The sequence below is a fragment of the Heterocephalus glaber genome, unplaced genomic scaffold (assembly GCF_053883595.1).
Source record: "Heterocephalus glaber isolate CG9 unplaced genomic scaffold, H.glaber_assembly_v1.0 deba00001645, whole genome shotgun sequence".
NCBI classification, from domain to species: domain Eukaryota; kingdom Metazoa; phylum Chordata; class Mammalia; order Rodentia; family Bathyergidae; genus Heterocephalus; species Heterocephalus glaber.
Window position 1 is genome coordinate 600120 of NW_028258398.1, and position 14604 is coordinate 614723.

At 49.5% G+C, this 14604-nt stretch overlaps 1 protein-coding gene across 2 annotated transcripts in view; it reads left to right on the plus strand.

Moving 5' to 3' along the window:
• The first annotated feature begins 6585 nt into the window (after window positions 1-6585).
• Podxl2 (podocalyxin like 2) overlaps window positions 6586-14604 on the plus strand; it is a 40117-nt gene continuing 32098 nt past the window's right edge. For both annotated transcript variants that reach the window (XM_087196969.1, XM_087196970.1), the window contains exon 1: window positions 6586-6713. In XM_087196969.1, coding sequence (XP_087053095.1) covers window positions 6623-6713 — 91 coding nt within the window. In that variant the 5' untranslated portion in view covers window positions 6586-6622. The remainder of the gene's footprint in view (window positions 6714-14604) is intronic.

Genomic DNA, 14604 nt, shown 5'->3' on the forward strand with positions numbered 1-14604 from the left:
GAAAGATGAGAACTTGAGCTAGGACTGTAGCAGCTCACTGGGCTCAGCATGCATGAGGCCCTGGGTTTGCTCCCCAGCGCTAAAAGACATTTTTGGAAGGGAGTGTTTTGAGATGGTCTCACTATGTAGCCTAGGCTGGCCTTGAACTTGCTGTGATCCTCCTGCCTTAGCCTCCTGAGAGCTGGGATTACAGGCGTAAGGAGACATTTAAAAGGGAAAAAGAAGGAGCTGGCCAGGAGAGAGGGTGTGTGGCTGAATAGAGTAAGGGGCACGGCAAGAGGCTGGATGGGTGAGGCCTCATCCGCACAGTGGGCAGCCTTTGGGGGCTGTGGGTTTCACAGGCAAGAGCCCTCCGGCCACTGGAGGGAGAAGAGAGGAAAGGTAGACAGGTGACTGGAGATAGGGAAAAGAGGACATATCTATTTTGTAGATGGATTAGACAAGATTGATGACGAATAAGAGGGAGTGTGGGAAGAGGAAGCCACAGGTACTGACCAAGTTTCTGGGTTGAGAAATGGGCTGAAGTTTTTTTTTTCTGGTACCAGGGATCAAACTCGGGACCTTGTGCTTGCGAGGCAGGCAGCGGAACCACTGAGCTAAATCCCCGGCTCTTGGGCTGAGGTTTTGTGGGAGAAACAGAAGCTTCCTTTGTGATGTGTCTTAGCACCACGAGGGGTGCAGGCAGCTCTGCCAGGGACGCTTGGTGTGGACCTGAGGTGTAATGTGATTAGGCAGCTGTCCCACATGACAGAAGCCATTGCCAAGCAGGAAACATGGAAACATAGGGTGTCATCACTTGAGCCAGCAAAAGAAGCCTAGGAGTGGACAAAAAGTGCAGGGGAATCCAGGGGAGAAGGTGCTTGGAGCACCAGCAGGATAGAGCGTGTCCAGGGGCCGAGGTCTTCCGTTAGGAGTGGAACTGCCATGGCTTCTCGGCCTTTTGGCTAAGATCAAGTGAAGGAGTGGAACTGCCAGGTCAGGGGCAACTTGACCTTCAATCTTTTGAGGAGCTGCCAGGCTGGGTGCCAAAGCAGCTGTACTATTTTACATCCCATTGCCTGTAGAAATGGTTCTCTCTGATTCTCTCTTTGGTCCTTCAGTGGGGTGCGGTGGGGTTTCTCACTGTGGTTGTGATTTGCATTTCTCTGGTGATTAATGAGGCTGAGCATCTTTCCTTGTTCTTATTGGCCATTTGTGTGTCTTTGGAGTAGTAATATTGAGATCTTTGCACATTTTAAAAACTAGGTTAGCTTTTTATTATTGACTTGTAAGAATTTATTATATATTCTAGAATGCCTTATGGTATAGGCATAAATCCCTTATCAGAGTAATGATTTGCAAATCTTTGGGTTGTCTTCATTTTCTTCTTGTTGTTGTTGGTACCGGGGAACGAACTCAGGACCTTGCGCTTGCAAGGCAGGCGGCGGCACCACTGAACTAAATCCCCGGCCCTGTCTTCATTTTCTTGATGGTGGCTTTTGGTTTTTCTTTTTTTGTTGTTAAAATTAGGAAGCTGTTGTTTTTTATTTTGATTTTTTTTTCCCCCTTTGGTACTGGGGATCAAACTCAGGACCTTGGGCTTGCAAGGCAGGCGTGGTACCACTGAGCTAAATCCACAGCCCACAGCTTTTGGTTTTTTGAGACAGGGACTTTCTATGTACTTCACTGGCCTTGGACTCACTATGTAGCCAGGGCTGGCCTCAAACTCGTGGTGATCCTCCTGCCTCAGCCTCCGAAGTGCTGGAATTATAAGTGTGCACCAACACACCTAGTTTGATGGTGACTTTTTAAGCACAAAGAATTTTAATTTTCTTGATTTCCAGTTTATATATTTTTTCTTTTGTTGCTTATGCTTTTAGTATCTCAAAAATCATTGCCAGAATCAAATGTCATGAAAATATACTCTTATATTTTCTTCTAATAGTTTTATAGTTTTAGGTCCATGTTCCATTTGGAGTTAATTTTATACAATTTACCATTAAGTATGATATTTCTTTCTTCATTCCAACATTTTTTTTTCTAAGACGTCAATGCTAAGTTCAATTACATGCTTATTTCAAATCTCTTAACAAAGACAGCTTTTCTCCTTTTTCTTAACGCACAGAATAAAAGTAGCAGCTTTTTCTAATAATCAATATAATGACCCTAAAACAACCCCTACTTACCATGGTACATTTGTATTTTGAAAACATTGCTGTAACCTCCTTGAGCATACTTCCTTTCTGAAATCTGTGTGTGTTCAGTAAGGCTGGCTTAGGGTTTTTCTATTTGTGTTCTTAGTAGTTTTGGTATCAGGGTTATACTAGCTTGAAGTGAATTGGGAAGCTTTCTAAGTTTTGCTTTGGAAGAGTATATATGTTGAAGCTTTGATAAAATACACTCCTAAACAGGTATTAATGTATTTTTTAAGGATGATTTCTAGTTTCTTTGTTTTTCCCCCCATTGTTTTTTATCTGTTTAGCTTTTCTACCACTTGATTCAATTTCAGTAAATTTATATTTTCCTTAAAAGCATTCATTTCAATTAGATCTTAAGTTTTGTTGATAAATTATGTCAAGTTTTGCTTGTAATTTTAAAATCTTGTTTGTACTTTTGTTCTCTCTTTTTCATGCCTTTACATCTACTAATGTATTGGTCAGCTTTCCCGTCACTGGGACATAATACCTGACCTCTACAACTTAAAGGAAAAGTTTTATTTGGCTTATGGTTTGGAGTGTGCAGTCCATGGTTAGCTCACTCCAAGGCAGAAGGGGCATGGTTCTAGAGCAAGGTGGAGGAGAACTGCCAGAAAGCAGAGAGAGGAGGAAGGAGCCAGGGAGGGAGACTGAAGTCCTAAGGCCACCCCTCCAGCTATGCCCCTTCTCTTCCAACCAGGCCTCACCTCTGAACATATGAGACTTAGGGGGACATTTAGATCTAAATCACAAATCGTATGTCTTTTATTTTTTTCTTGATACTAGAGTTTTATCTTTATTCATCTTTTCAAATAAAAGGCTTTTAGCAACTATTTCTACTAAGTTTTTGTTTCTACTTTAGCAACAATAGAAATTTGCTGATTGCCCTTTTAAAACTTCTTAAATTGAATGCTTAGTTCATTCACTTTTTACCTTTTTAGTTTTTTTGGTACCGGGGATTGAACTCGGGTCCTTGGACTTTAGAGGCAGGCACAGAACCACTGAGCTAAATTCCTGGTCTCTTACTTTTTACTTTTTTAAAAAATAATGTATTTGTGGCTATAAAATCTCTAATGACTCTTGGCTGCTTTCTGTCGGTTGTGATATACAATATTTTCACACTGTTTCTGAAAAGACTAAAATTTAAATTATGATAGGCTCTAATCCAACAGTTATTAATGGCATATGCATTTCCGGCTGTGGTTTCCTTCATCAATTAAATTTCACTTGCCTTTTCTTTTGAAGTGATCCGCAGCATTTCAGATGCACCTGTTGATCTGGCTATGCTCTTTTGACCGTGTATCTTCCTACCCTTCCCAGGCAGCAAGAGTAGTGGGGAGGAAGACACATTACTCAGTGTACTGCCAGTGTAAACCCATCACCCCCAGGGGTTGGTGGTTTTTCCAAGGTGGCAGATGTGTTGGGTCATGTTTGTCCCTAATGAGAGCAATCCAGAAGAGACTGAGATAGACACCATCAGATAAGAGCTTTCCTGAGGTGGACGTCCTTAAAAAGGAGTGTGATCATGAGCCCACTGGAGGAGGCTGGCTGTGGAGACAGATGCTGGGTCTAGGTGCACCCTGGTTTTCTCTTTCCCAAGTCAAACAGTCCGCTTTCACAGCTGTTCTTCCCAATATCTCTCCAAATTTCTCCTGTTATTTTGTTCCTCCTAAAAAACGTTTATTATAAAAACATAATGAAAGCCAGGTGTGATAGCGCATACCTGTAGTCCCAACATTCAGGAGGCTGAGGCAGGAAGATTGCTGCAAGTTCGAGGCCAGCCTGAACTATATAGTGGGCCAATGTATCAAAATAAAACATAAGTCCAAACAATTCAGAACAATTAAGACCATTAACTGTCTTTTTTTTTTTGGTACCAGGGATTGACCTCAGGTCCTTGTGCTCGTGCAGCAGGCGGCAAAACCACTGAGCTAAATCCCCAGCCTAGACCATTAACTGTCTTATTCTGGATGCTATATTCATTTTAAGTCCAAAATGGCTTTATACTTTATAGCAATGACCCCCTAGCTCCTCTTTCCACTGTACTTTGGGGGTTAACTTTGCACATGCTATGGTTTACATCTAGATGTACCCCAAAGCCTCATGCAATCACAGGCAGCACCTTTGGAAGGTGAATGGATCAAGGGGATGATACAACACACTTGCTGTTGGGAGGTGGGGTCTGGTGGGAAAAGGCGGTCACTGTGGGCGTGGAAGGGTTCATCTCCTTTCCCAGCTTCTCCCTGGACTCTCTGCTTCCTGACAGATGATGATGTTAACAGCTTTTCCTCCACTGTCCCCTCTTTCATGCTGCCCTACCTTGGAGCCAGCTGACCATGGACTAAAAACATGAACCAAGACAAACCTCTCCTTTAAGCTGCGGGTGTCGGGTATTGTGTCTCCACAACGAGAAAGTGACTAAGACAGCATACGATAAACCAGGTTATAAATGGGGTCTTCTCTAATTTTTACTCCTATGGAGAACAACTCTAAAGAACAGTCAGCACTATGCCATCCGGTTATTCTCCAAGCCCAGTTAGTTCAGACTCAGGCCGGGGATTTAGCTCAGTGGTGCCATGCCTGCCTTGAAAGTGCAAGGTCCTAAGTTTGATCCCTGGTACCAAAAAAAAAAAAAAAAAAAAAAACCTGGTCAACTTCAGCCTCATTGCTATGGCAGCCCTGGCCCAGACTGGCCACGAGGGCACCAGGGCAGCTGCAGCCATCTCTTCACAGGATGCTGTGCTCTTCGTTCTGTCTATAGCTCTTCCCACTTGTTGGCTGTCAGAATCACCCATTTAAATGCAGACCTAATCATGCTATGGAATCCATATAAAAATGAATTTCTTACAGGGTAAGTCTGAACTCCCCATCCTGACATTCAAGATACCTTACTACCAGGTCTTCACTTCCCTTTCCAGTGCCCATATGTATCAAATCGTACAGGCTGTGGGGTTTTAAGTTGATCCCAGATAAATGAAATGATGCAGTTCTACAAATTCTATGAAATGTCTTCCCCTAAACATTATATGTTACTGCTTCTCATTATGTCCTTAGATTATTCACTTTCTCCTTGTGTTTAGATTCCTCCTGTATAAGGGATTACTACTTTGTAATGAACACCAAAATGTCATCTCTCTTTGTCTTCTACCCTTCTCTTCTAATCACAGCATCATCCTTCCCATCAATATGCCATGCCATGTACTATCACATGGTGCTATTTTGCTCATGTTCTTTCCTTTGTCTGGAACCTTTTTCCCCCCTCTATATCCTTCCACCCCAAATTCTATTTCTCCTTAAGTATTTAGCCTGGCAGGGTCTGTAATGTTTAGTGACCTTGGCATAGAAAGGTGAAGATATAGTTTACAAAAGCATATTCAATACAATTTGTTATTTTAAAGAAGTGACTTCCTAATTTACTATATATAAAGTAAAATTCCACAAAATTGTAGTTGCTGGAGATGTTTAGGTTGCAGCAATTCTAAAGAAGCGGGTGTTTATCCTTAAAGAGACTGGGGCCTTTCTATTTGGGAGTCACTCATGGCTTCTCTGTCTAGAGCATGCTCTCCCAAGGGCACCCTCCTACCTTAGGTCCCTTCAACCTTGTAGCTGCTAGCTTCAAGGATGTTTCTGGGGGAAGGAAGCTAAAGGTTCAGCCCTGTAGGGTCTTCTGGCCCTTCTTTATACCAGCCCTTACTGAATCGTCACCACGTTGTCACATGGCGTTGATTTTGTTTTTGGGTCTGTCTTCTTGCAGAACTATGAATGAGGACAGGGATGAACCTGGTTTCTTTATACCACAGTGCATGGCATATGCATGAACTCGAGTGCCAAAGGGCGCACAGGTTAAAGAAGAAACTGCCCCTTCTTTCAGGTGAGCCCTGGGGCCAGAGCAGAGGAGATGGCTCCGAGTCCAGTCCGGTTCTCCGCTAGCCCTCGGCCGAGGGTCCCTGCCCCATCCGGGTTTTCCGCTGGCCTCAAGGGGGCCTCCCTAACCAGAACCCGAGAAGCCTTGCCAACTCTTTGTCTCCCAGACCTCCGCCCCACGGTCAGGTACATGATGTCCTCGGTTGTTAGTGGCGCGGCTCGCAGCCCGGCGAAAAGCACTTGCCTATATCGCGTCGCGGCCTCAGGGACCGCGCCACAGGATGCCCGCGCGCGCTCGAGGTGCGAGCCCGCGACCCCGGGCGGCTCGGCCCCGCCTCCGAGGCCTTCTCCATCCCTGAGATTGGCCAGCCGGGCGCGGGGCGGAGCGCTACGGAGGGGCGGTGCCCGCGCAAGGGCCAGGTTTGGGCGAGGACGCGCCCGCGGCACGCGGCTGGGCGGGGCAAGGCGTGAGTGACGGCCGCGCAGACCAACGGGGCGCGCGCGCGCGCCGCCGCCGCCTGCGCGCTCCTGACGCGGGCTCGGGGCGCCGCGCCGCTGCGGCTGCGGGCGGCGACGGCTGCACCATGGGCTGGCTGCTGCGGGCCGCCCGGGGCCCGCGCCTGTCGCGGTCGCCGCCGCCGCTGCTGCTGCTGCTGCTGCTGCTGCTGGTCGAGGGTGAGTGCGCGGGCGCGGGGCGCAAAGGTGGCGGAGTGGCGGGGCGCGGGGCGCAGGCGACGGCGTCTGCTGGACAGCTCCCGGCGCCGCCAACAAAGGGGCCGAGCAGGTGGCGCGTGTCACCGCAGCCCTGCGTCCTGCCGGCGGGGGCGGGGGGCCTAGGAGGTGGCGGGCTGGGATGTGTGTGCGTGAGATGCGCACCGATGCCTCACCTCACCCCACTCCTTCAGGGGGCGACCCTATGCCCACGTGGGACAGACGTCGCCGATGGCCCTGTGCTAGGTGACAGGTGCCCCTGTCTGCGGCCACGCCGGGCCAGAGGGGTGTGTGTGCGCGCCTGTGTGTTTGCATACGTGTGTGTGTGCATGTGACAGCCCCACGAGATCCGAGAGATCGCGTTTGTAAAGGTCCCCCGGGACCACACAGCAGGCAGTGTGGTTGGGGTACCTGGCTGGCAGGGAAACTGCCAGGAAGCCTCTGCACACAGCTGCGTGGCTAGGGGTGGATGTTTACGCGAGTGTGTGTCATTGTGAATGTGTGCCCTCGACTGTGCTGGGCAACTTTATTAGGAGGTGAGAAAAAGGGGGGCCACGCTGGGATGGGAGGTCTCTGTGACAGTGACATGCTGGAGGGCTCCTACGCAGCTGCCACAGGAGGGATGCGTGTGTGAGACTCAGATGCGTACTTTCCATTCAGCAGCTGCACACACGTGTTAGATGTGTGGGAGTGCAGGAAAGGCTGGGGCATGGGGCAGGTGGGAAATAATATGTTAGTGTGAGATAGAAAGAGACAGACAGACCTTCCTGAGCAGCTTCCCAGTGGCAGTTGTGGTATTCAGGGGTGTGTGTGTGTATGTGTGTTGTAGGGCAAGCACAAGGGGGGTGACAGCCCTGGAGTCAGACAGCCGCTCCAGAGTGGGGGAGGGGGGCTGTCTGCAAGGGTGGGTCAGACGAGGACAGGGCTCCCAGCGCAGGGGTGTGTGCTGGAGTATGTGTGAAGGTGTGGGTGCTGGTGGAATGCGCACAATGAGTATGTGCGTGTGTGTGCGTGTAAGTGGGCTCACTAGATAGCCTTGAGTGACTTCACTTCCTGGGACACATGACAATAGCACATTAGTGTAGTGTGTGCGTGGGAATGGCAGCATGTGTGGGGACGCTGGCCAGCAGACACATCCCACGCCGTTAACCCACAGAGTTGTGGCTCATTGTGTGTGGCTGGTCTGAGTGGAGGAGGCTTGTGTGTGAAGGGTCTGTATGTGGGGGAGAAGCGATAGAGGGGCTGTAGGCATGGGGCTCCTGATGACAAGCCTGGGAAAGTGACTGGGAGGGTCTCTGAGCCTCCGACGCATGCCCTCTGATGGCTGAGTGACTGACTCCTCACTCATTTTCTCCACTGCAGATGGATAAAAGCTCTAAGTGGTGCGCACAGACAAAAATATGTCCACTAGCATTGGTGTCAGACACTCACACAAACTTACTTGTATCCCTGCATATCTTAAATGCCCTTTTCGGTTGTGCGACGGCCACACCAGCACTGGCCTGCAAAGTCTCCTGTGACTCTGGCCCACCTCTGACTGTCCATGTCCTCGTGTGACCACACAGATTAATTACTGTCGGCAGCTTTGTCCCTTCTTCCTCTCTGCAGTTTACTCCCTGCGTGACCCACACATCACCTGAGCGCTAGGAGGGCACATGTGCATGTCATCTCCTCACACACCTCGGTACGCAACCCTAAAGGACCCTTTAGTGTTGTTTGTTGGATGTGTGCAAACACCTAGGCATGTAGATGTGCACGTGTGGAGGGATGACAGTGCTGGCCCGTTTCTGTTGTGGCTGACACGCGAGGCTGTGGGGGCTGCGTGACAGACGCCTCTGAGCACCTCTCACGTTGGTGTCTGCTGAGGGTTTAGCAAGATCTGGACTTCAAATTTGCTGATTAGGGCCAAGGTGGGAGTGGAGCAGATGGCAGAAATCAGAAACAGTTGGATCAGGTGAACACTGGAGGGGTGATTTGGAAAAGTGCGGTAAAGCATGGTGGATCGCCTTGGTTTTCAGCCTCCGAGATGTCTGCCCGTTTCCCTGGCCTCTTTTTCTGAGTTTTTCTGGGTAGATTTTCTTTGAGGCTGATCCCCTAATCTTTTATATGTTCCTTCTTTTTCTCTCCTCCTCTCTGTGGGGAGTGATGAAGTAACAGAAAACTATATGCCAGAGGAAGAAAATCAGTCACACAGAGTATAATCCTGAATCTTCAGTCAGGTGGGTCCTCGTGAAGGCAGATTAGTTATTAAGTGCAGAAGTAATTATACACAGAATGGTCAGGGCTCAGCTACTATTTTGGTAGGTGTCACCTCACAATGTGTAAGTTTGAAAAGAAGTATCCTCTCCTAATTACCTAAATAATTACCTATTGTGAAGGCCGTTGAAAATATCAAGGTCTATATAAAGACAAAACAGGCATCATTGGGAAAAACAACTTCAAGAAAATGGAACCGTTTGCTAGAGAAGGGATGAAAGATGGAGAAAATACCAGATTGCTTTTCTGCAGCGGGATTTCAAAGTCTTTGTTAATTCCTATCAGGCCATCAGGAAAGACAAGGAGACCAAGGGAGCGATGTCAGAAGGGGCCTGTGTTGCCCGCCTGACTGGCAGGCACAGGTTCAGAAAAGAGAGGCCATCCCCAAGTCCTGGCAGTGTCGGGGTACAGATCCCACAAATGCACTGAGCACAGCCCTCTGCTGGAAGGCCAGTAAGTGAGAAGTGTCTGACCCCAGAGGTAGAGGTGAATGGGCTCCTGTGGTCAGACTTGTCTGGCTGGTGAGGGTGGAAGAGGCTTTCTGGGGCTCAGGCAGTTCTGGGGAGCCAGCCCAGAGCCTAAGTGGTGGTAGATCCTTCTCTACCACACCATGGTCCCCTCTGAAAGAGACAGGGTTCTTATGGAAATTCAGTTTGTCCTTGTCAAACAAGGCTGAAGCGATCTTTCCCAGCAGCCCTCCCTGCCAGATCCCGGGGCGTATAGATAAAGACTGTCACTGAGTGGCTGGCTCGCAACCTCTAAAACATGGATTGTTAAATTCTCACCAACATTTGTCAGGAGCTCACTTTTTTCTCCTTCCTGGACTTCACGAATGTGGTTCTGCAGATTCAGTTCTTGTGCTTTGGTTCCTGGCCATCCGGATTCCCCAGCCCTGGGGATACTGCATCTGCAAGGTAGGCTGATGTAGCAGCTGTTACCTTGTACAAAGCTTGGATTCCAGTTTCTGAAAAATGTCCCTGAAGGCAAAGACTGGCTATTCCTTTCTGCAAATTCAGGCAGGGCCTGGCATAGGGCTTGACACAGAATAGATGGTCAGAGTGGCCGTAGGGTTCTGGGTGACCAAGCATCTGATTTTACCCCTAGTAAGACAGCACAGCCCACTGAAGCCATGGTTCAGTCCTAATTGGCATTTTGTCTGGTTGGCAGGATGAAATGATTCTGATTCACTGATTAAAAATTAGAAAATAACTGTTAAATAAGGACAGTTTATAGAGGAAATATTTCCAAACATAAGACCCACGCAGAGGCATAAATGAAGGGGATTCTGGGTAGTGAAAGTGCCAGGAGCTGCTGACTGGCTTGGTCTGCTGTAAGAGGAGAGGTTGCGCCACTCCAAGTCTGGGTCCCAGGCAGGGCTCTGGGCAGAAGGAAAGGGCATCGTGGGGCCTTCAGCACGGGCTTCCTTCTGTGGCCTGTGAGTCTCACAAAATATTGATGCTGTCCCAGGTGTTCTGTTCTTTTATCATCCTCTGGAGGATGAGTGCCCAGCCGGCCCCTAAGAGCTTCCCACTCTTCCATGTGGAACACTTGCAAGACCTTTTATGGGAAGAAACCAGCTAATTACAGCTCTGCTATTAACTAGCTGTTGGACCTTAATCCCACAAGGCCTCAGTTATTTCATCTGTAAATTAAGAGGGCTGCAGTGGATTATTTACTCAGACTGCTGTGGAGCCTCTAGTGTGTATCAGGGACTGTGGCTGGCCCAGGCTGACCAGGGCGACATGCCAATGGACACATGCTCCCTGTGACTGAGAGGGTGGGAGGCTGGGGTGGGAGAGTAGAGGCTGGGGTTCCTGGCCCAGCCCGGGGACTGGAGGAAGAATTAGACAGCTGGGTGGGTCGGGGGCCTGGGGAGGAAGGGAAGTGAGACCCAGGAGGCAAAGGGACTGTCAAGCCCCGGAAACCAGAAGCCCAGGGTCCGAGTGGGAGTGGGGCATGATTGTGGAGGGGGTAGTGGAGTCAGTTTGTGAAGTGCCTCCTCTACTACTTAAAAGGATGGGACAGGAGCACCGAATTTGAATTTTAGAAGATGCTCTGAGCTTCCTCAGCTCAAAGTGCAGTTCCAGCACGTGGACCAGTAGCAGCGCTCGTGGGCATGTGTGGAGACTGAATCAGGAGCCTCAGGTGGTTTGGATGCCCTGCCCCTCTTCCCTTCTCTTCTCTCTCTCCCTCTCTCTCTCCCTCTCTCTCTCTCTCTCTCTCTCTCTCACTCTCTCTTTCTCTGTCTCTCTTTTTTTTTTTTTTTTTGAGACAGGGTCTTGCTATGTGGCCCAGGCAAATCTTGAACTTACGGCAACCCTCTTGCCTCAGCCTCCTGGGTGCTGGGATGACAGGCATGTGCACAACCATGCCCGGCCGTGTGCCCATTTCAGCCTAAACAGCAGTGCTCTAGAGGACCATGTGGAGGAGAGCTGGGTTAGGGAGTCCTACGAACTCCTGTAGAGTCCCGTGGAGACTGTACTTCCCCAGAGCTCCCTCCAAGTCCACAGGGCCCTGAGGCTTTGCAATCCTGTAGGATGTGAAGTGACTGAGGCACTAGCAAGGCGTAGCCCTTGACCAGCATTACTGTACCTGATTGTGTGTGCCGAGTTCCAGCTGGTGCTGCACCTCCCAGGCATCGTTGCTCCCTCAAGCCCTCTTTCATTTCATCCATAGCGGCCTGAGCACATTCAGTGTGGTGCTGTTAAAATGGCACTAGGAGGGCAGGCAGAGCAAGGAAGAGAGTGGTACTCAGAGAACTGAAGGGAAAGGCAGGTTTGTTCTCTAGCTAGTGGGACCAGCGAAAGTCACCTTCCAGAGTCTGAGCCCTGTTTTTCCATGTGTTCTCATATTTATTTGTTCATTAGCCAGGGCCGGGGAGCAAGCAGAAATTTACAGAAGCAGAACTTAGCAGAGGGTGGGGAGGTGGAGGTAAATGTTGTTTCTACAGTTTATCTTTAAGATATAGGGAGGTAGGCAGCTGTGTTTCAGTTCATCTTCCGGGGCACAGTGACCCTTGTGGGTTTAGCAGGAGGGGCAAACCTTAGACTGTCAGCCTTGAGACCATCAGTCTCTGCCAAACTTGGAGACTGTCAGTCTCTGCTCTTTCTTTTTTTTCCATTTCACTGTGAGTAGTTCTGTTGTCATGCTATCTGTTAGATCTGTCTTCCTGTCCCCCGTCCCCATGGCCCAAGCAGAGTCACATCCACTATCCTATAATGACTTGTTTTCTTGCTAGTCTCTCTACTAGAAACAGAATCTTTTGGGGGCAGAGGGATCATAGCTTTCTTATTTTTGTATCTACATGGCTTTGCATGGGCCTGGTCCAAAGTCAGCATTCAATGAAGGCTTCTAGGGTGAATGCATGAATAAATGAATGAATAGAATTTATTATTGTTTTTGTTTTTTGGTACCAGGGATCTAACTCAGGACCTTGCACTTGCGAGGCAGGCGGCAGAACCACTGAGCTAAATCCCCAGCCCTGAATGAATAGAATTTAGCCACTCACATCCTACTCCATTTTTAGTATTTCTCAGTGTATCAGCTGGCTACATCTGTGTAGCAAAGGATTCCCCAAATCTAGTCACTTGAAACAGTGATTCTCCAGATGTGATTCCTGGACTGAAGTGTCACCTGGGGTCTTGCTAGAATGCAACTTCTTGGCCCTTACCACAGACCAACTGGATGCAAGGCTCTGGGGTAAAGCTTACCACTCCGGGTATTGTTTTCATTCTTTCTTCTTTTTTTTTTTAGACACGGTTTCATTATGTAGTTCAGGCTGGCCTTGAACTCCCTATGTAACCCAGGCCAGTCTCGAACAGGCAGCAATTTACCTACCTCAGCCTCCTGAGTTCTGGGATTATAAGTGTGTGCCACCACACCCTGCTAGTTGTTTTCTCTCTCTCTTTTTTTTTTTGTGGTACCGGGGATCGAACTCAAGACCTTGCACTTGCAAGGCAGGTGTGTTCCCACTGAGGTAATTCTCTGGCCCCTTGTTTTCTCTTTTTGAGATAGAGTCTTGCTGTGTACCCCAGGCTGACCTGGAACTCAGAGCAATCCTCCTGCCTCAGCCTCCTGAATACTGGGATCACAAGTGTGTGCCACCATGCCTGGCTACCACCCTGTTTTTTTTTTTGGTACCGGGGATCGAACTCGGGTCCTTGCATTTGTGAGGCAGGCAGCAGAACCACTGAGCTAAATCCTCGGCCCTACCACCCTGTTTTAACAAGACCTCCTGTGACCCATGCCAGCCAAGTTTTCAAAGACCTGGTTTAGAACAGCCATTCATTTAGCTCTTGACCCTGCAGGCTGGGATCCACTGGTCTCAGCAGGACCCTCAGGTGTGTTACTAGCTGTGGTCCCACTGCTTGTCCTGCTGGGCCTCTCTTATTGGAGCCTCAGCTGGCACTCAAGCTGATATGTGACGTGGCTGTCCTCTCCGTGGGCTCCTGTCCTAAAGCAGACCAGCTTCGGTGGGCTCATCCAGAGGTCTTTAGATAAAGGAAGACACTCAAGGCCCTCAAGGTCTGGCCTTGGAGAGGCACAGTTCTGTGTCTCCTGCCTTCGCACAGCTACAGTGACTCCCACAGGTGGCTCTGATTCAAGGAAGGGACGTAGACTTCAGCCTTTGGGGCTGGGAGTGGCCAGGTCACGTTGGAAAGATGTCTGTGCTGCAAGTTGGTGACTGGGCCTTGGGGAAGAAGGTTAGGAAGGTGGTTACCCAGCTCCTTCCCAGGAGGTGGACAGTACTCTTCCCAACTGTATCTGGGCTCGAGCAAACCCAAGGAGAGCAGCCCAGGGTTCCCCTATGAGGGGAAAGGGAGTTTGAGCGGAAGGGCCTCAGGAAGGTCTGGGCTGAACAGAATCCAGGATCCTTGACTCCTCCCCATGTGGAGAACCTCAAAGGCAAGGGAGCCTGGCTTTCTCTGGCTTCTGAATACCCTGGCTCTAAGGAACACAGCATAGGAGGCGCCAGTTCCCATCTGAGTGGGTGACGTGGACACGGGAGTGTGGCCTGAGCTTCATGGAGCCAGGGCCCCCTGGAAGCTGCGTGGACCTGTTCAGGGGAGGCATGGTGAGAAGCTGGCAGCCGCTTTCTCCTGGAGCAGGTCTGTCAGTTTCAGTTCCATCACACTGCAGGCCAGGCCCAGCTGCATGGCAGGCCCTACCCACAGCCCTCAGCGCTGCCTCAGTAGCTGCAGACTCACTTTGCCAGAGCACAGGGCTGGGCCAGCAGAGGGCCTTATGGGGACATGGACTTGTGCAGGGTCAGATCCGGAGGCAGCCACAGCTGTTCCCTTCCTGTGTTCCCACTTGGGAGCTCCAGTGTCCGCTCTGGAGCCACATGGAATAGCAGCAGCTGATTACTAACAGTAGCCTTTTGTCACCTCGTTGTCTCATTAGATGTTGTCTTCCAGGCCATGGGCTTCCCAGGCCCCTGCTCCTGTTTCTGGTTGTTTTGTTTTTTTCTGGTTCAGTGGTATGGGACATGGAAACCAGGCTGCACTTTACCACTGAGCTATACCCTTAGCCCTCATTATTTATTTTTTTCTATTTTGAGACGAGTCTCTCTAAATTGCCCAGACTGGCCTTGAACTTG